At 43.0% G+C, this 22018-nt stretch overlaps 1 protein-coding gene across 3 annotated transcripts in view; it reads left to right on the top strand.

Moving 5' to 3' along the window:
- Positions 1-22018, top strand: part of CNN3 (calponin 3) — a 70351-nt gene that overhangs the window by 30583 nt on the left and 17750 nt on the right. The window contains exon 1 of one of the 3 annotated variants that reach the window (XM_027462348.3): positions 17180-17359. The exons of the other annotated variants lie outside the window; for them this stretch is intronic. Within the exon in view, the coding sequence (XP_027318149.1) occupies positions 17303-17359 (57 nt within the window). The 5' untranslated portion in view covers positions 17180-17302. Of the gene's footprint in view, positions 1-17179; positions 17360-22018 lie in introns of those variants that run through there. 3 annotated transcript variants of the gene reach the window in all.

Genomic DNA, 22018 nt, shown 5'->3' with positions numbered 1-22018 from the left:
TCTCTTGATGAGTGTCTGGTGTTGCATTCCACGCAGCCGGAGCACTGCTGTCTCTTCCCGGTGACAGCAGGAGAGGGAGTAAGTAGGGCTGGTCAGACAAGATTTTTGTAGGGGAATTGCCCTAATAGTTCCAGGTATGACATGTCTCCTCACACGTCCTGAAGGTTAACTGAAGGTTAATTTTTAATTATCAGAAAGGTTGATTAATAGTTCTGACTTGAAGATCACAACCCCAAATTCAGATAGGGATCTATTTGCCTGTTGGGTTCAGTAAGTTCATACCAGAGTCTTTTTCAGGGCAGAATTCCTAAAACAGAGGATTTTAGAATATGAACATCTATAGTCAGAGTATCTAATGGCCGTTTTGAATACAGAGATCCTGTGGAGTCACATCTGCTGTCTCTAGTTTGAAGGGGTATGTGTGAAAGGGCGTGTGTTATGATCAGATAATTTTTTTTAGAGATGCTTATTCCATAATTTTCCTGATCCTTTCTCCCCATGCAAGGAGTTTTCCATGAATCCAAGAGCATCTAAGAAGCAGATCACAAGTTATAAACAGCTAGTAGAAGGTATAAATTGAATGTGTCATATCTGAATCTGTATATAGTAAAGATGTTTTATTAGGATTTTATTTTTGATTATTGCTTTTCTGGCTTGTAGCTCAGCGAAGTAGTAACACCAACTCAGTCTGGCCTTTAGGTCTATGTATATATTCACAAACAGATCAATTTAATATTATTTCAGAGCACAAAGATGAGGAAGGAGAGGATGGGTGGAGACATCTCAAAGGGCTAGCAGAGTGCAGAGAAACACTGAAATGGAAGACAATGAGGAAGGGACAAGGGAGGGGATGGGACTCGAATGAAACAGAAAAAGATCCTGGAGAGCAATGAAGACAAGACAGGCAGTACTTGTACTCCAGGTAGCTCTACTCAAGGAAAGGATAAGTAGAGTTTCTATTTAGCAGCAGCACACATTTTTATCTGTCTGGTTAAAGTGGAATTTTGAAGCTGAAAGCAGTAGTCTGAATATTCAACTCACGAGAAAAACAGTAAATAATTGGACTGTTTTGGTGCTTCTTATATGTTTGTCTGAAACACAGCAGGTTCTGCAGCAGATTTCCTGGTTGATTTTGTGTGTGTGTGTGTGTGTGTGTGTGTTTCCCCTGAAAACTCAGAAAAACACTCCAGGTTGATTCATACACCTATGTTTAGACTACAGTAACAAATGCTATTACTAAATAGATACACAACCATGGTTGTGTATCTATTTAGGTGTCAGGAGCCATATACCAATAGCAGGATCACCACCAGTGCAAATTAATCAAGCTTGTCAGGAAATAGGGCAAAACGCATGGTTTAGTTAACAGGTATGGAAGTTTCTTTGAAATGCTAAAAGGCCAAGTGTGGTTGGTTTACATCCTTGTTTGCCAAGCCAAATATATAAAAAAATGGATTTTCATTCTCATCAGATTGTAGAGTAGGTTTTTAAGCCCCAACATGGATTTACTTGAAAGCAAGTTCTACAGGAGGTTTGAAACCGGAGAATATGACTGCTTTCAGAAACATCATATGCAAAGTGGATGTGTTCAGCCTGATCACTTCTTTGCTATGTAATTGTTAACAAACGAATTACGCTCTTGCAGTTTTCTTATACAAGTATTTCGAGACACGAACAGTATACGGTATGTTGGTTCAAAGGATCTGCCAGAAAACACCAGCAAGTTTTGGATAAATTAAGATAAACAGTAAAATCAGAATAACTTTACATACAATATCAAGATCTGTGGATTCTGATAAGACAGTATTACATTACGGTCTTCACATCCCCAAACTAGATTTCTGGGTCCATTTTAGAGGCAAAGGACAATATATGTGAGCAGGTCAGTAACATCAAAAGTGTCTACTTTTAACCAAGGCAAGGTGCTGTCATCCAGCTTATCAGTGGGATCTCGCCATGAAGCAGGGAAGGAAGCATTCTGAAATGTTTGTTACAGCCCTGAAACAGAAACTTTTTTTTTCTCCACCCCACCAATATAATGTTTTTCACAAGCTGTTGAACTTGGAACAAAAACGTAAGTTCATAGGATACAGGACCACAATTTTGTAAAAGAACTCTTTATTTCCACATAACCCCCAGCTGTGCAGAAAAGGGCTGATTACATGGTAGCAGTTAAATTTAGTAAGAAATTCCTTGCCCGAAACCAATTTTGATACTCAGGTAGTATGCCTGATACGTACCCTGCTTTAAAGCTTTTAGTTTTAAGCAAGCTGTTTGTCAGTTTATCAGTGTCTAAGTTTGAAAGACCACTTTCTTTTGCTGTTAACATTTACATGTGAATTTGAGACTCTCTACTACAAGTATGCGAGACTCTCTACTACAAGTATGCAACACATACATAGAAATAAGCCTACCTAAGGAAGGCATTTTGCTAAATACTAGTGTTTACTAAAATAAAAAAAGATCTCTGGTCATGCAGATCAGCTAGTAGGTTTTGATGAAAGTCCTAATTCATCAGCACATTTTTGCTGAACTCGCAAGTGTTTTGCTGACTTAAGCCAAAGTTCAAGAGGTTTATAACTGAATCCAAGGTTTAGTAATCCTAATTAAACTTCTTTGGCCTTATTATGCTTAATCTGTGCATAAATCTCATGAGTGATACAACACAAAGCTGTGATTGAGAATGGAAGCTGTTTTAGTTATAAATCCAAGAGCCCGGGAGTTCTTTCTGCTTCCTTCTTAGGCAGACTGTACCATTTCAGAGCTCTTCTTCCCCTTGAAGAATGAAGTGATGATCTCCTTTGGCAGCTACTTTGAAATAATGTCTTGGGTTTCCCACCCCATTTTTTTTTTTACATATTCAATTGCCTCTTCTGTTTAAAATATCTTTGTAATCTTTTTTTTTGTGTGTGTGTAACATTTAATGTTACTAGAATATGTGCATTTTTAATTCTTTACTATATGAAAAAAACTCACGGTTTACTTCTATCAAATGTTTCTCTTTTAGATACTGTGCAATGGCCCAGGAACATGTGTTCCTGTCTGTATATCTGCTCTTCTTCTTGGGCTTCTAGGAATAAAAAGAGCAATCATTGTGTATGTAGAAAGCATCTGCCGCGTGGAAACTTTATCCCTGTCTGGAAAGATTCTTTACTACTTTTCAGATTACTTCATTGTTCAGTGGCCTGCTCTAAAGGAAAAATATCCCAAGTCAGTCTATCTTGGTCGAATAGTGTAACAAGAGAAGACAGGCTTCACCTAAAATAAACTCTGAAAATTCCTCACTGAAGAAATTCATTCATGTAACAATTTATTTTCAAGGATTCCTGTTAGAAAAAGAATCGACCATTACTGGAAAAGCAGACAATAATAAAGATCTCTCTACATTAAAGTACATTTTTGTGTAGTTGTATTTATTGGCATCATGTAGGTCTGTTCACCAATACCCATAATGGCCTTAAGTCTATGCCATCTGTTTTCATCTAGTTTTCCTGCTATGTGAATAGCAATTTTTGTCCACAAATAAATATGGGAATTTGTATGAATTGTAACATTTCCTGTAAGGAAACTTTGTGTAGTTTTCTAAATTGTAAGAAACAAAGTCTTGTTCTAGCACAACAGACTTTATTTCCTGTATGCTAGCAGTGAAGTCCCTTGTGAATCCTTAGAGTATAAAAGAAACAGTTATATTAAGTTGGCTTCATGACAGTTTGTACTCTGCAGTCTTCCAAACCTCCCAAAGCATTAAAGCAGTATCATTTTTCCTCTGGGCTTGTCAACGCCGTCCTTATAGTCTGTAGTACATGTTTTGAAATTTTTTGATCAGTTCTTAAGATAAATAAAAAGGTGACAAGTGTCATGCACAGGCACAGTATTTATAGACACAAGTAGTACTTCCTTCAAAGCTCACATGCTTACCCTCATCAGGGTTACATCACAGAGAGCAAACTGTCAGTCAGAAGAATTGAACTGGTTCACGCTTTAATATATAGAGGGGGGAAAAAAAGCCTTACTATGTGTTGTAGGGGAAGGAACAGAGATTCCCTTCTCTTTTCCCAATACAGGGACTGAGTTTCAGTATATCCTACCTTCTCATTTTGAGCACCTTACTTTCAGCATTATGATACACACTTAAGATTTTGTCGTGGGAAACAGTATGGAAACATAGGAACCACTTTTGAAATCTATTTTGTTGGAGCTAAGTATGTGAAGCCTACTTTAATATTTCACATTCATCTGGCAAAATGTAACTCTACACACTGTTCCACCTCCGAAGCAATATAAACACATCTGTCATCTGCGCGCACACAGAGCTATGTGTCTGGCTACAGAAACATATACAAAGAAAAAAGCTCAAAGAAAAGTAGAAATACTTTACAGACATTGTGGTGAAGCCAACAGCAGCTCCTCGTGCTGCCACGGAAGGAGACTCGCATTCTAAAGCCTTTTCCTCAGCGTCAGATGTCAAAAAAGCTGCAGCAGTTTTTCGGGTAGGGAACGGGGGATGGCATTCAGCTGAACACAAACCGTGGGTCCTGCTGTTAGGAAACAGGAGTTAGAAGAATATTTTGCTTTTTGTGAAACATTAGGTAGAAAATGACTGTCATGCTGCTGCGAGGCCCTGTGGGGAAACCAGCCGTTATAACCTGTCCAACAGGCTTAATAATCCTGAGCTGTGGGAGAGACACAATTAGAGTCCCTTGATGTGGTCACATGTGAGTTTGGAACAGACACTTTTTGTGGTTTTTACCCCAGATTGCGCCTGACATTAAAGAGCAGCTAATAGGTTAAGAATACGTGAGAAGGGATCTGTACAAAATATACTCGGGTCCTTGAAAATGGCCTGAGTAAAGCAGTTCTGATCTGCTTAACATCTTCTTTTTTTTTTTTTTTCCTCCCTCCAACTGGTGTGAGGACTATCTTATCAGGACTTTCTACATAGTTGCAGATAGTTCAGTAAATTGGAGATAGGCTGGACTTTATTATGGCTAATGGCACGTTATTTTAGATCCGTGCTCTCTGAGCTGAACCTTGCTTTTAGTTTTACAAGGAAACTGGAGTAGAGGGGAAGGAGGACAGAGGCAGCCTCTTCCTCCGCGCCTGGCTAGGGGCAGCAGCACAGGATCACACCCTGAGGCTCAGAGAAGCAGGAGAAGAGAAAGGCAATGAATGCTCCCATTCATGCACCGCATCCGTGCCTGAATCGCTTGCTGGCCCGGCAGCACGGCCACCTCCCAGGCCGCCCAGCACATAAACACAGGCAAGGCTCCGACAGCACGGAGTTCACGTGCTGCTTCTGTTCAGAGCAAAGCAGAACATATCCCATCCTTCACCCTGCTGTGGATTTATACCTTTGTGAAAGCATCTCTGGCTGCTCTGTTGCCCCTTCTGGCCCTGCCCAGGGCTGGATTTAGGGGTTTGGTGTGCTTTCAAACTACGGGTTCATAAACTTCACGAGTTTGGCTCTGAACACCAGAGAGTCCCAAGAATGTTCTTCCATCTATCACCTGCGTAGTAACCGCTGCTGCTGAAGGAAATCACTTGCCTGTTTAGACTTGTAACCCCGCATGTAAGTGCTCTGAAAGTAGCAGTTGATTTCTTTTCAAGAGACTGCTCTGAAAAACCGAGCTGCTCCAGGTCTTCCGATGTGGAAGAGTTTCATCTTCAAGGTCTTGGGAAGACTTTTTCCCCTTTACTTCCCTCCCAACCTTTGGGAGCAAGGCCAAAAGAATCTCTGCCTGCATTCGCCGAGAAGCGTGTGCTTCACGAAATTTCCCAGATTGACCAAACTGAGTCGAAGCAGTGAATGCAAACTGGTTTTTAATCTGGATGATCAGTTTGGGTGTGAGCCCGTAAGAGAGTGGGACAATACCCCACTTCCTTGTATTTGAAGCTGTTTTCCTTACTGCTTATTGGCTCAGGCATCAACTTGAGTTAAGGAAATTTACATTTCAGCAGTTTATAATCAGTCTTAGTAAGAGAAAACTTGGGTTAGACATGACAGCAGTGTGTAAAGTTAAAGCAGCTAGAACTGCTTAGGAGAGCTCAGAAATGAAGGATCGCAGGCTGACTTTGACCAAAGCCTTCAGCAAGAGACTGCATTTGTAACCATACAGAGTACAGAAAGGAGTTCCCGGCTTAAACGCTGTTCAAAGAAGTTTTGTTATCAACCAGACTGACTTTTCCTTGAAAAGATTATCTCAAGTAACTGCTAGTTCTCTCCAAAAGCAGTGGAGCCGAAGTCAACTATCGTTTTATTATTGACTAGCTCTTATCTTTTGTTTGTAGTAGGTGGGTACAGCCAAACTGTCGTTGTTCTGAAGGAAAATTGCATTCTTCCTGCTCCCAGCAGTGAAACGCAAAAAAGTATCCTGACAATCTACTCCAAAGACTTAGAGCTCACTGACTAGATTCCTTCTGTTTAGCTTCTCGCGTTTTGCTGTGTCTCATTCTTTCCCTTAAATATTAACATTGAGGCAAACAAGTTTGTGTTGTATAAATTTCACTCCAAGCCTCTGTCATGTATTACCTCTTCTTCTCCATGTCCAAAAGAGGAAAACAATATCTTATGGATTTAAAGAAAAATAAGGAATAAATATGTGCTTTTTTTCAAAGAAAATAAATATTACTTTATTGAAATACCATCATCAAAACTGGCAAAGATTCAAAAGAGAAGAGAAGGCATCCAAAAATTCCTTCATTTAGTCCTAGCCTGGAAGCCAAATTTAAAATGAGTTTTAGTTATCAGATTGTTTTATCAAGATATGCAATAGTTGACAAGCATTAAATATTCAGAGTTGTTTCACTTTTGACCTGGTTGTCTTCTAAGGGAAAACACATAGTGCATATACAATAAAAGCTGGTTAATTTTATTTAAAAGAAGGAAGGGAAAATAAACGAGGAGCGCCAGTTGGGCTGCAATAAAGTAATGATATGGGAAGAGAACTGACGCTTGATAAAAACAGCTTAAGAGATTATTTCTATGTTATGCCAGAAGAAATCTAAACAGGCTGATCTACTTTCAGCCAATAAAGCAGATAGCTTTTAACTTTCACACTAGCCATTTTAATAAGGTTATGCCGCTCTGTAGCGTGTTACAAACCATGAATGATTTCAGGGGACAAACAAATTTCTTGGACAGTAAGTCAAAATCACAAAGGTAACTTCTGAGGTGGTTCTCACACAGATCTATACACACCTGTTTTTAGTGCAAGAACACTGTCATAACAATGACAGCCGGGTAGTGCCTTGAAACAAAAGACTGACCTATGCAAACAGCACACAGACCAATTCAGAGATGTTTACAAATCATGTTTATAAAGCCAAAGATACTCTTGCATCTGTGCAAGGGGCCACAGCGCATAAACGAACCTAGCTTAGTCCTGTGAGACCATCTTTTCCTTCTTTCAGCCCCAAGTAAGCTTAACAGCATGCCTTAGCCATCATGGTATCACAGACTGCATCCACAAAGCAACCTTTTTTTCTTGGGACAATAGAGAAATAGGTCGCTTACGTGGAGGAGTGCCTGAGGCAGCCAGCCGCAGGGGCACACCGAGCTCTGCTTGGTTCAGCACCAGCTGGCACAACCCAGTTAACAGCTGTTTGCCCCACACTTAAGTCCTTTGCAAATAGCAGAAACACCTTGTACCATCAACATCTCTCTTTAAAGACTGCATGTCCTCCATCTTCACGATGGAAGTGAAGGCTACAGACCTGTGCTAGATACCGTAATGGTAGCGCAAACACATTATCTGCACGGCACTTCCCCCTCAAATTCCCCCTCAAATCATCTGTGTACGCTGTCTTTCCCTGTATTGATCGCATCTGAAACCAGCAGTCAGCTTAGGGGGATAGGGCGTCACAGCAGCGTGCAGATACAAGCTGCTGACCTGACACAGCTTTCCTCTCTGCTTTAAAGGAACTTCTGCTCTCACCAACTGGGAACGAGCACAACTGCACAAGGACTGCAAGGACAGCGCTCTCACGTCACTTCTGCCACTTCAGTGCTGTACTTTGTTAAAGCCTGGCAGACTACTATTCGGTCACACATTTCAAAAACACTGAAGCTTTAAAAAGTCACCATTTTCCTTTGCTTTACAATGTATTATGCAAATTAGAAACATAAAATAGCCAATGTTAGATAAAAATGTAAGGTATTATATCAAGGATAAGCAATAATGTTTTCTTCATGAATATTTTCTACAATTGAATGCAGTACTGCTCTCAGGGCAGAGCAGTAAAGTATTTGCTGTTAGTCTGGACATAGGTAAAGTCTTTCCTTTCAGTCAAAGAAAGGGACATCACCAGCTGCGATGTAAGCAAGAGCTTTGATCATTGGAGTATGTATTAGATGTTTATCAGCACTAGGAATAGAACATACACCAGTTAATCTGCATCTAGTTTCCTGAAATGAATCTGAATTTCAGGAAAGTAATTACAAGCTGGCTGTTGAATGTCGTGTTTAAGATATCCATTCCCTAGGACATTACTTTTTAATTATAGTTTCAGCAAGCTCAGTCTTCCATTCACTTAATAAAGCTGTGTGAAAGAAGGACAGCTTACACGGGATGAACAAAGATCGTTTCGGTGGAGCTTATTTGTCAGAGCATTGCACTGGGGAGTGTCTCTTGTGGGACAGAACAAGTTCTACAGCAGAAAGCAAGACCTTTCAATAAAACCTATTTTTAAACAAGACTGAGTTATATTTTTGTTTTAGACCTGACAGTTAAAAGTTAGAAGACCACTAGGACTGGTCACAGTGTCAGAGCACGAGCGAGTACCACGTAAAGTCTTTGAAGAAGCTCCTTGGCTCATTCTGTTCTCTGATACTCGTGTTGTTGGCCCCCGCCAAGGCTGCGTGCACATTGCCCCAATAAATGATAGATACAACTGTTTGAATTTAGATCTTCCTGCAACTTGGATGTGACTTGCTTTATTGTCACCATACTTCCTTATAGCGTAACGATACTCTTATGACCAGTATTGTTAAAGTTAATAGGAATTACTTTGGTTCATCTTGCAGGAAGCAGCTCTGTGAAGGACAGGCAAACCAGTAGCTTCCCCTGCAATAGCTGCAGACATCATTTTTCATCTGCGTTACTGTTTCACGCTGCAATGGTAATGGATAACGAAGAGAAAGTGTCACGTGCTACACAAAGATGAGCCTCTGCTGACACGCTTGTTTAAACTCAAGTGACTATCCTGTACAGCGCAAAATTTCTCATTTAATAGCTTCTATTATTTTTTCTACATCCCCACTCCAGGAAGAGTTTAGCATGCTCTATATTACAGTTAGCGAGTCAGACATATACGCATGTAACAAAAATAAGCAATCCCACATCTAGCTATGCCACTGATAGGCTTTAACCATGCACGTATCTAAAGATCTATTTGTCCATAGCAGTTTTACACATGCCTTTTGCTATCTTTGCTCATACCTGAAGAATAAAGCTAAATGAGATGTTTAAAATTTACTATCTAATCAGAGAGGGACTTGAGGAAAGAATAACAACAGACAAAAATGGAGAAAGTAGGGGGTCTCTGGAAGTGATGTTGGCTGTTTCAAACAAGCTTCATCAAGCCCTTCATCAATTAAGATATTATACATGTTACACAAGACTGCCGTGAATTGATGCTTCATTAATGGTAGCACAGACGCTACTCCAGCATTACTATATTCTCGTCACTATTCCACCCAGAGGATTTCATCTGAGTTTTTCCAAAAACACAGATCAGATATTCACAACTGTGCAGCACTGTGATCTTCCAGAACAGGGTTCAAGTACTAAATTTAGACTTAACTGTTCAATTTTCAAGAGATTTTGTACAAATTTCATTCATAAAGGGAGAGATAGTATTTGTAGATGAAGTTGCCCTTTCAGTATGCAGCAGATACTACTAACTGTGTAATGACTTGTTTTAATATATATACGCACACACTTTTTTTCTTTTATTTTAATAAAGATTAGACATAGGAAGTATTCTAGTCCATGCAGTGAAGTTGCAGGTCAGAACAGTCATAAATACTTTCAGAGGAGGAACTGAAGAGAGTAGATAGCTAAAACTGTTTGCACTGTTGTGCCTGATTGTGCCTCTTCTATGCCTTGGTGCACAGTAGGTTTCTAAAAATCAACCCCCTTCTATTTCATTTAAGAAAGCATGGGTATTTGCAGTGTTGTATCAGTTGGATCTGCTTGGTTAGCATTACTGTAAATTCTACTTTCAGTTGCCGGTAGTCTGGTAATTAGTGTTTCCTGCTTTATTGTTATACAGTGCAATCGAACACCCCTGCTTTTCATTTATGATCCAGCCTAGGCTGTCAGCTGACACTGAAATGAATGTCCTAACCTCAAATCCAGTGGCTTAAAAGATATCTCCCTAACATTCGTTGCCAAGGTGAAGTCCAGAAATTACTATTCAGTAGAAGCAAACAGGCCTGTTTTTGCAGGCAACCATTTGTATTTTTAAAAAAAAAAAAAAAAAAAAAAGAACCAGCACGACAGCTGGGAATTACAGTTAATGTTTTTTTGTATCTACACTGAAAAGCAAGATAAAAATAATGCTGCAATATTTGTAAGGCAGCACTTGATATCTTAACAGCTCTAAATTAAATACTTGTAAAAATTCTATTAAAAAAAAAAAGTAGCATGGCTCTAAAAGGGTGCTAGCTATATCCGATTTTTCACTGTAGTTAGACACATAACAGATACTTTGGTAAATTATTGGTGTAGGTATTCTCTGCTCTTCTGTCATGGATTTACAGGTTTACCAGTACAATACAGAGATATGAGCATATTTTTAATTCCTCTCCAGATGAGAGAGAATTCCTGAAAACCGTCACGTAACTTTTTCCTTAAGTAGCAATAAGGGGGTGGAATAGGAAGGCTGAGGAAGGACAGAGAGCTGCTTCCATCTCCGAACTGCTTTAGGAAAGATTTAACAATCCTGACAGGAAAGATGTTATCACTGCTGCCTTGCCGCCTTCCCCTCCCCTCAGATCGTTTAGGTTTTTATTTTTTTGCAGATTCAGAATATAACGTAGCAGTTAAGGTTCTAATACCTTGTAGGCTGAATTTACAGCCAGTCTGTAACACTGAACTGTGCTGGCTAGCATGTCATGAGTATTTCTAGAATATCACGCTCATTTTCCAAGCTTTTTCCCTCTAAAGAGAGTTTATTACAGAATGCAGATACAAAATAAAGCTGTTTACTTAGCATTTTTAATCTCCATAAAGCTTCCTTTGTAAACATTACCAGTAAACATTTCCCGTGCTTGCACTGAGTTCTCCCTCCCCACCCCTTTTTGGAGGCACATCAACAGGCAAAATATACAAGAGGACTTCGTGTTCAAAACAGTAGCATCTCCAATACCGCATTTACTACGAGTAAGCACACCTAGCACACACAAAGTATTACTATTACCTACTGTTTAAAACTCAGTATTCCTTTCATTAAAAGTTAAAAAATAACTACTTCAGATATTAAGCCTTTCTGCCAGTTTGGGAAAGAAAAGACTTCTCCACACCATACACAAGAGAAAAAAAAAAAAAAAAAAGAAAAAAGGAAAAAGCCACCCACACTCAAGATCTTCTGGAAATTCTGAAGTTTTGTGGGATGCAACACAAGCATAAAGAGGACAAGATTAATGATCTGGGATGAAGCAGCTGAAAACCTCAGGATCCTGTATTCCGGTACAGTCTCAGTTATCTGAGCATCAGCTATTCCAAATTCCCTTTTCTCCCCCGAAGTCTGAATCACATCCTCCAACATCTACTGAAGTACATTAACAGTGACACTGATTATTTGAAACCTCTCTTATCCAAACAGATTTGAGATCCCTACTATTGTAATAACAGTCTCCTCTCTGTGGTAGCGAGCCCCTGGCTAAATGCCACTGTATCTCAGCCATTCACTCATCATGTGCAACACTCATCAGCTGTTTCTCCTTTGACTCAAATAATCTTATAAAGGATGCTGAATATCACGTATGTATTGTTTTAAAGCTACATTAACTTATTCTAAGTAAAGCTCTACAATTGAAATGTTGAAAGAAGGGTAATGAACTGAAGTTAACACAAAAGCAAGAGATTTCCTCAAGCTTTTCAAGAGCACTGTGTCAGAGGTGGGAAACACTTCTGATTAGGAATCAGCCTCACTTAGAAAATACAGCCTAGATAACTAAAATTGAAAGAAGTCACTGAACTAGGCAGTAAGGGGACGGTTTTCTATTCTTCTTTTCCATGTTCAGATTTTGAGAAGGAAAACGACAGTACCATTGGATAATTTAGCAGCCATTTAAAATATCAGCACAGCTCAAGCATAGTCTGGCATTCTGTATCAGAATTAACTGCTTACATCAGTTCGTTTTTAGGTCTGATCAGAGCAGAAGACAGGACACAAAACCAAGCCTCTATAGTTTTAAGGTCTGCTGAGCTGGAAGCGCCCCGTGGCTTTGGGCACACTGAGCCCCTCAGCTCTCCCTGTGCCTGGTGCAGCTTGGTAGAGCAGAGGGTGTGCTCCTAAGATAGCCTCACCTGCTAGCATCCTTTCAAGACCACGCATTATTTCTCTTTGTCACTGATGCAAACAGATGCAGGACTCTGTGTGCGTGCACATATCCTCTGGCCTGTCACCGGGAGGGAGAGTTGTGGCGTGTGCTGCTTGGTGGGCTCAGACCTCGGCTTTCTGATGCTGAGGGCTGCCAGCAAAGCTGCCTGCTGAACTCGGGGAGCAACAGTGAGACTGAAGCAGAGCTTCACATGGGAAATTTTTAGAGCTATCAGAAACAATTAAGGAAAAAGCCACCATTTCTTCAGGGGTATAGCTGTCTTCAACAACAGCATGAAGATACAGTGCCAAGTTTTCTGCCTACCAAAGTCTGCCTTCAGTAGGCACATGAAAGCCAAGTGCTTTTCCTTTTCTTCCTTTATGAAGAAGAAAAGAAGAAAAAGGAAGATACACTTCTGTCAACTCCTTCACAAGGATGATTGCTAGTAACATATACTGTCCATGCATGCATTGCCTTTGTGTGCTTTGCTACAGTGATCTTGTAGATCAATACCAAAAATAAAGCAGATGTTTGTTAACATTCTTTGTTGACAAGTGGAGTAAAACACTTGAGTACACACATGCAGGTGACAAAGATCGTCTGCAAGTGGTTTAGGTCTTACTGATAGAGAAATGAGGTTGCCAAATAGGAGGGAGAAGTGAATCTCTGCTACCTACTGCAAGCCAGCAATCGTACTTGTTGTTACAGTGCTTGAGGAAGAAAGCTGAAATCTCACCATTTTGCATAGCAAGTGCCCTGAAGTCCTTGTTTGCCTTCTCTTTGTATATTAGTTATAGCAAGTTAAAAACCAATACCAGAAGCATACCTATCAATCATATTTGGGACAGGAGGGGAGGAAATCCATAACACTAACCAGGCTGCAGGTAAGTTGTGTTTTTTTAGTCTTTAATATAAAAGCTCTACCCAGGAACGTACTTTGGCACTGAACTGTTGTCTAGCTGTACTCCCACCGGTAAGAATTCAACTATCACATTTTAATAGGTGATGGATCTCAAAAATAAAAAAGCAAAATGTCCGTCTTCAGCTTGTTTATCAACAGCTAGCCTCACAGCGGGGGGGGGGGAGGGAATATCTTCATAGAAGAGCAGAAAAGGATTTCAGCACTAGAGTCACTGAAGAAAATGGTGAATTAAGAAGTGAACATTTAGATATTGAAATAAAACTGAATATGTATGTGAAATAAAGCTTAGACTGCTACGTATTTGTATCTGTAGAGATTTTCACTTCAGGGAGTTATTTTGTCATGAATGTGAGTAACATTTATGCTGTAAAAATCTAAATACAAAGGAGAATCTTTCTCCAAAAGAAGACTAAAGCTCCCAGTCATACTTTCCAGAACTTGTGCTTAAAAACCCTTCCCACAACCAGAGATTTCCACTACCGCCACTTCTCTTGGTTTGTATTTTTTTTTCTACTACAGTATTTTAGGTTTGGCCCTATGCAATTCTCAGAGCATTTTGGCATTTCATGTGTCACTGAAGTCTCCATATATGTGTTTTTTTTGTTTTGGTTTGGTTTTTTGTTTTGTTTACTCAAACAATACAGGCTAAAAACAAAACATAGGTATCAGATAATTCCATCAAGGCTGAATCTGACCCCATATTTTGTGGTATTTGTAAGAAGCACGCATGCTTTGTTTTTCCAGATGTTGGTTTTTGAAATACTTGTAAATGCCAGCCTTTTAGGTAGAATTAATGACTGCCAAGAAAATGTTGTCTTCTATAGTCTGCTTGAGAGGAGAGCGGAGTGGCTACAAACACCTCATACAATCTGTAATTGTTCTCCAAGGCAAGAGAATCTCACGTAGAATGAGAATGGAGGCTGTTAAAGCAGACAGAGGCGATACCACATACATACAGTATGGCATGTTTCCTTAAAGCACAGAGGGGAGGACTGCACACCCCCTAAAATCCCCCCACATAGTTACAATTAGTAGCATGAATATAGCAATGTTTTAAATAGATATTTGAGGTGACACATCAACAGATGTCACCTAGGTTTACCTAGGGAGACATCACTGATTATTTTCAAAAGGACTCTTAGTAAATGCAAAATCCAGGATATACATGAGTACTGGTAGGGTTCACCATTGCCTGTTCTGTACAGCTCTTTTTAGGCAGTTTTTTTTAAATATTACTGCCTGCTGTTCTAACATTTGTTCTGAACAGGAATCAACCAGCAGGGAGATGCAAGTCTTGCTGCAGACAGACTCACAAGCTGTATCTATCCTGCAGCTGGTTTAATAACTTTAGCCCCACACATCAGTGAATCAGGCTAAAACATTAGTGAGCAGCAGTAGGACAGGTCATTTCACAGTGCCAGGACTAATTAACACACTGACGTGGGACAGGACTGCCCAGGAAAGGCACCACCAAGTTCAGAGGAAGTGCAAGAGGTCTTAGCTCCTTGCCTCTCAGCTGAAGTGCATCAGAGGGGAAACAAGCAGTGCAGCCTTGTCCTTTGCCTCACCAGGTCAGTACTCACAGTGTTCTCCCCCCAGCCTCAATGCTCAGAAAAGGAACGGTTGTAACTCAGAAAGCTTAGAGTGCCTTCCCTTCCTTAAGGAACCCTTTCTTCAGCCAGCTCCCCCATGGTTACCTGCAGCCAGGTAGCACCACGAACAACACAGCGTGGGACTCCCCACACCAGGCACTGCTGCCTTGACCCCACAGGGGCACAGCCCCTTCATCCTTCTCTTCTGCTGCAGCACAGCCCCCCAAGGAGCCCACTCTGCTCCAGGCAGAGCTACACCCATATCTGCTACTACAAACTCCTGGTGGCATTATCTCCCACCCAGCCCCAAGGCTGGCAGCACCTCCTTCCCCCCAAGGAGCTCTGCTCCCCTCCCTAGACAAGCCCCCTCTCAGCAGAGCCCCCTTCTTATGTATCACCTTCTGGAGCCAGACTTGGCAAAGGAGCTTCCTGAGCACAGTTTAGCTCGCCTAAACACACTCTCCGTCCTTCAGGGAAATCATCCAGCTCCCCCTCAGCTGAGCCAGATAATTAAACCAAGGCACTTTATCAGGATCAGATGGGTAGGCAAGAGATGATGATCTGTCCCAGGCAGGGCTAGGCCCAAATCCACACGGACGACTTGCCAGTCACCCCATTACATGGCTTCAATCACTGACGCTAAATAGGGCTTCCATCACAGAGTCGAAAATGAATAGAAGTGCGTGTTTGATAGTTTTCCATTGAGCCACATTAATTCTATAGATTACAGTGGAATTACACAAGGGATAATTTAGGCTCGGGGCATTTAATAGGACTACACATATGCTTACAATAATTCATGTGCAAGAATGTTTGCAAGATTATGGCCCATGTTTCCAAGAAAACAGATTGTGTCTCTTCATAGCTCTTTTTTCCTAGTTTCCAGCTGAAGTCATCAGTGCATGTTTATGATATTACATGTGGTTGCTGAAGAAGTTATTACAATGTCACAAAGAGGATTATGATTTCAGGTGGGGAATAATTCTTGTACAAATCCTCTTTCCATACAAACAGCCTTGGCAATAAGGAATGTGGAAAAATAGGGCAAAGATAAGAGATTTATACATAATGAGCCAGATTGCCCAGTGTGGTCCAGCTGCTTTGTATGGCACTGAGGGGTTTAAATTTGCTTTGTGTTGTCAGAGGGATGCAAAACAGAATGCGTTTCTAACTACGCTCAAATATTTCTCTCTTGCTGTTGTTTTCCTGCAGGGTATAAGCATGACTCTGTGATATTACTGGTCACAGAAGGCATAGCAGCAGCCACCCCAAGAGATCGGTAGCTTTCTTAGCAGTGTCAGAACAAAAACACCAAGTGGCATTTGTGTCCCGATCAGATGAGGTAAAAAACAAAAACGCTAAGTGATTTATTGGAGCATTATTTAAACCTGATTGTTCAGCGAGAAAATATTATCCCATATTTTTGTCTGCTACTAATCAGGAACATTTTGTTTCAAAATTGATGAAACACATAATTCATGGAGCTGAGAAAAACACACCAATTGTAAATGTCTGAAACTTCCCAAGCCACTGTGTGCTGCAGCAGAAACGATTGAGCGCATTAAGAAGCAAGGTTCTGATCCAACATTTGTTAAGTCAATGGAAACATTTCCAAAGACTTCAGAGAATCTAACCCTAAATCATACGCTCCCTCGAGATCACGAAAGATGAGTTTCTCCCGACAATGATGTCTAAAAATTAATGACCTTCCATTATGTTGACGTGAGCCACCATTTCCCTCACCCCATTCTTTAGTTTCCTGCTTCTCCTGCCGTTTCCTTTTCCCCACGGGTAGCTCAGGCAGCCCTGCTTCCTTTAATTGGGAACAGCCCCGGCTCTTTGCGTTAGGGGCCGAGCGCTTCCCTCCAGGCTGCGGCCGCCTGACGGGGCTCCCACCCCGAGCCTCCCGCAAGGCTCCCGCTGCTCTCAGCCGGGGCTGAGCTTTCCCCACAAACACCTCGACGCCAAACTGCGTTGTATTTTTTTATTATTTATTCCAGTATTTGTACGTGGAAGCACGCCACGAGGCGGGGCCGGGCTCTCCTCCTCCTCCTCCTCCCCCCGGCCGGCCCGGGAGGGGCTCCGCCAGCCCGGCGCCGCGATTGGCGAGCGGGCGGCCGCGAGGGCCGCGGGGCCGGGCCGCGAGGGAGGGACTAGAACTTTCCGCGGCCGCGGGCGGACTCTTCCCTCAGCCCCGCCGCAGCGAGCGCCCGCCGCCAGCGCCCCCAGGCAGCGGGGACCATGACCCACTTCAACAAGGGGCCCTCCTACGGGCTGTCCGCGGAGGTCAAGAACAAGGTAGGCGGCGGGGCGGCGGGCAGCTCGCCGCCGCTTTGTCCGGCTCCACGCGGGGCGGCAGGGACGGCGGGAGGGAGGGAGGGATGCGCAGCCCCCCGGGCGGGGAGCGCTGCCCGGGTGCGGGGCGGCCCCGGTGCGCCCCCCCCCCCCCCCGGTCGCCTCCCCCCCCCCCCCCTTCTCCGGTCCCGGTCCCGGTCCCGGTCCCGTCCCGGTCCCGCCGGAGCCGCGTGGGCGTGGCCGCGCGCCGCATTCCAGCCGCGTGACATCATGGGCACGGCCGGCGCGCGGCCAATCAGCGGGGGCGGCCCCGCCCCGCCCCGCCCCGCCCGGGCACACAAAGGCGCGGGGGCGGCACCCGGGGGGGGGGTGGTTGGGGTTGGGGGGGGGGGGGGGGCTCGGCCCTGAGGGCTGCGACACAAAACGGCGAAAAAATATATTAAAAAAAAAAAAAAGTGAGCCCTGACGTCACCTGAGGCCGCTTCCCTGCTTGAGTGATGCCAGTTAGGTGCCCTTGTTTGAAATCTCCAGTGCTGGTCCCCGAGCAGGTTTATTTCCCTGCAGAGGACAGGCGCGTTGGTAGCTGTGCTGCCTGAGGGCCCAGCTCTGCGGGATAGAAAAGTCTCTTGGTTTTGGTTTGTGTTCGTAATTTTCTCATTTGGCACTGTGTGAGTGCTCAGAGAGACCTTTTGTTTGCTGCGGTATTTGGATAGATGAATATAACGTGTCTTGATGCTGCCTGAGAAATTTTTTAAAATTTGCATTCCAGATTCTGGCTCTAAGCCTCAAATCCTTACTTAGTTCAGTCTGGTGTTCAAGGATGTATATATATTTTTTAATTTTCTTCTGAGGCCCTGCCCTTCTCTTGTTTTGCTCCTTACCCCAGGTGACCGGTGAGGTGCCTGCTCCCATTACTGATCTCCTGCTCCCTCTCAACCAATAAAGGGTGGAATTTGGGTACTGGTTCCCAGCTAGAAGGAAACTTGTCTGCATGAGAAATGTGCAGGTAGTCAAACTAGCATAATCCCTTTGAAGTTGGTTCCCTGTTTACTTGAGATCATAGCCGATACTTGATCCAAAACAAATGTTCGGCGAGGAGCCTTTAAAGTTGATTTAAGCGGATAGTTTTTTCTGCAGGCAGGACATTTTCTTCTGAAGAAGTGGGCCGGTTTCTGCAGTGCATGATGTTAGCGTAGCTTGAGACAATGATTAATGAATTAAATAAAGCTACAAGCTGGAGTTGTCTTGGTCGCTGACTTAGGACCAAGGTAGCAAGGCGTTAGCAGAAGCTTGTGCTCCGTTGTCTCATGGCATAGTGCGAGGAAGAAACAGGAACAGGGGTAGGAGCCGAGCAGGCTCCGGGTCCCTCAGCTGCTTCCTCGCGGCTCCACCCTTCCCATGTCAGCCGCATTGGGATGAGGCCTTTATCTATCTTCTCCCTCCTCCCAGCTTTGGTGCATTGCCGCTCCATCCTAGCTGTGCCTGGAAGGAGGACAGCAAAAGCAAGGTGTGGGTGGGGAGTCAAACTTGGTGTGTCCTGCATCTCGCCTCCAGTCTCCACCATTCCTCCCACACCGCCACCCAGCAGGGAGTTGGCCTCGGCCCAGGCCATTTTCTGACGCTTTATAAAAGACGGGGAGTACCTGGAGGGAGTCTGGCTGTCCCTGCAGCGGTGACCCCGAAAGGCCAAGCGCTGGCGACACGCAGGAGGCAGGGATGAACAAAACATCGCCAGGCATGCAGGAGGGCAGTGGCGCTTCCTGCTTTCATTCTCAAGGGCAAATATGAATTAATTAGCATGAAATCAAGTCTGTGCTGAATTAAGACCAACCAGACCTAGGTATGATTATTATGTTCCTCCTGAAACTGCTGAGGAGAAAATTCTTGTACTGTATTTCACTTGCTACAGGCCAAATAAAAACAGATTTAATTTCTTCATCCAGAAATTACCTTTTTGTGAATACTTTAACTGGGAACCAGATTCAAATTACTGCCTTTCAGACTTTATACCTTTGTGATCCAGTTGGCTCAGGATCTAGGTGAAGTTTTGTCTGCCTGTAGCTGGCCTGCTGGGTCCTCTCCCTCCCCTTTCACAGTCTTCCTTTCAACATAAAGATAGTAAATACCCTTTTCTTTTTAAAAAGTAACTTAACACCAAACTGTTCCAACTGTACACTTTTTTCCCCTCTTTTCACACTTCTTATATACTATTTTCCTTCAGCAAACCTTTAGTTTTGCTCACTGAGCATTCTTTAGGAACCTTATACAAGAATTTTTGCTGCTGATGAAACGTATTTCTACTAACATTTATCTATAATGACATAACAAAAATTAATAATAAGGCAATAGTGAGGCTAAAGGCAATGAGAATGCTTTCAGAGCACAGGTGATGCTAACTGACAGTGCAGGATTTCTGCTTGCCCGTTCTCTTGTACAGAGTACTCTAACCTTTAAAGAAATAGTATCTTTAATTTACGAGTTATGAATTAAACACAGGTGATTAGTTTAAAATAAAATCAGTCTGGCCTTTCCCATGATACACGTCTTAACAGTTCGTTGCATGGAGAGTAAATTAAAAAAGCAGTATTTTGATGCTGTCAGAAACATTACAATAGAAGTATTGTACGCTGAGATTTTTCACGGGGAATTTCAGAAGCAGCAAAAGGGTTTTAAAGGATCAAGCGCTGAACTCCAGTTTGCCCCAATTAATTCATGGTTTCTGATCATTGATCATTGCTCTTGAAGTTAACATTTACCAGCTAAATATAAGGTTCATTGTGCACAGGACTGATTTTTTTTCTCTTCGTGTCTGATTTCTTTATTTTTTTCCAAAGAACTGTGAAATTTTTCCAGCTGGACCCAGGCTTTAGTAACAGATCTGCCATTCAAATGAACTACACGTAACTTCATCTTTTATATTGATTGTCTTCCAGAAATCTCAGAGCACAAATCTTCAAGGATCTTATTTTTGTGATATATGTTCCCAAACCTCCTTTATAATTGTAATGTACAAAGATGAATGAAAAAAATCCAGTATAGATTTAGTTAAGAAGTCTGTCCACCAGATACGCAGAATGCACCGATGTAAGAAGAGCATGGTACTTAGTGGTCTGCTTCTGATAGCGAAGTCAGCACAAATCTGACCACAACCCACAAATGTTACAGTGGCTATTCCATAGCTAAAACTAACGTTCAGTCCATTTGGCACAACAGCTATATGTACCACTTAAAACACATTACTGATGCAAACACAGGAAAACTTGCATTTTGTATGTTAGTCTTGAAATGCCAGATTTTTTAGTGTATCAGCAGCCTAGGTTACTTCTAAGCTACTTAAAATATGCTTCCTGGTTACGTCTTTCCAATGCTTAGTTTTACTTTGACTGATAATACTAAGTTTCAGTAACTTAGGTGCAAGGCCACTTAGAAAACGGTCCTGCCATGTGCTTCCCTTCACATCCAAGTCACGCGTTGCTCCCTCTCTGGACAGAAGTCTCTTACACTTGTGAGCATCCTGGGCGTGAAGAGCCCTCACACCAATTCAGGCGGTATGCAGAAGCCTAATCAACCGCTAGCTACATGTTTAGTTTAGACCTCTTTTTCAAAGGGGGAAGGTCTTCAGACAGCAGGGAACCTGAACTGCGGTGTCTCCATCCACTGCTGTCTTCTCCCTGCTCTGTCTCCGCGTGCCCGACCTGTTTTTTGTCACACTGCTCCCTGTCTGAGGACAGGCCTGCTCTCCTGAGCGTCGCTCAAGCACAGGTTTCCAGTTCACTGGGCATTGCCTAGAAGCGTTACTGCTAAAGCAGCAATAGGTGGCCCTCCTAACAAGCTGGTGGCAATGAAACCTGTGTAGTAGACAGCTCATATTTAGAATATTTCTCTGTGATAAGCAGAGAGACATATTTTGCCATGGAACCATTTTCCTTGCCAGCTAACAGGGATGTGAGCACCCAAAGCACAAGCCTTGTTTCTGTGTGCCGAGCACTGCCCAGCCTGCACCCTTCCCAAGCCCACAGACCCTTCCTCAGCCCACCCGGGTAGGCCCGTCCCATGGCCACGGGTAGCCCCACACAGCTAGGAGGAGGCACGCCACAGAAGGTGGCTGCCGGGAGGACGTTTGACCAGCACTGCTGTCACCAGGGATGTGACGGGCGATGACTTTACCACATGGTTTAAATCCCCAGCAAACCTCGGCGTGTCGCTGTCAAGCTGACAGCTGCCTTTGGTTGTCCCGATGTGTTCCTAAACTGGCCGGGAGCAGCGTCCAGCAGGAACTCCTGAACTGTGGGACTTGTGTCGGCATCCTGCGTAAAGCCCTGCACGGCAGGTGGAGTCTCGGGTCTGTCCCTTGGCTTACCCCGTCTTTTCGGGGAGGAAGGTGATGAATGGCAGAGCTTAGCTGGGATTAGCTGCTGCTGCCCCGTGAACGCCTCTCTGAGGCCTCTCTGAGGCGTTCTGAGATGTGAGGCTGGTTGCTCCATGCTGGTCTTGTGGTTACCTTGGGCAGCGCGTTGGCTGCACTTCCAATTCAGAGCTGTTAATTTATAAAGTGCCTTACAGAAACATTTCTGGTGGATTAATAAACTTCTCAGTAAAACTTTCACTGGTGATAGAAAAACATAAAATTTGAGCTTAGGGTTTAAGGGTGGGGAATAAGCA

Source organism: Anas platyrhynchos, chromosome 8, assembly GCF_047663525.1.
Source record: "Anas platyrhynchos isolate ZD024472 breed Pekin duck chromosome 8, IASCAAS_PekinDuck_T2T, whole genome shotgun sequence".
NCBI lineage: Eukaryota > Metazoa > Chordata > Aves > Anseriformes > Anatidae > Anas > Anas platyrhynchos.
Note: the sequence above shows the minus strand (reverse complement) of the source record. Positions and strands in the feature narration are given on the sequence as shown.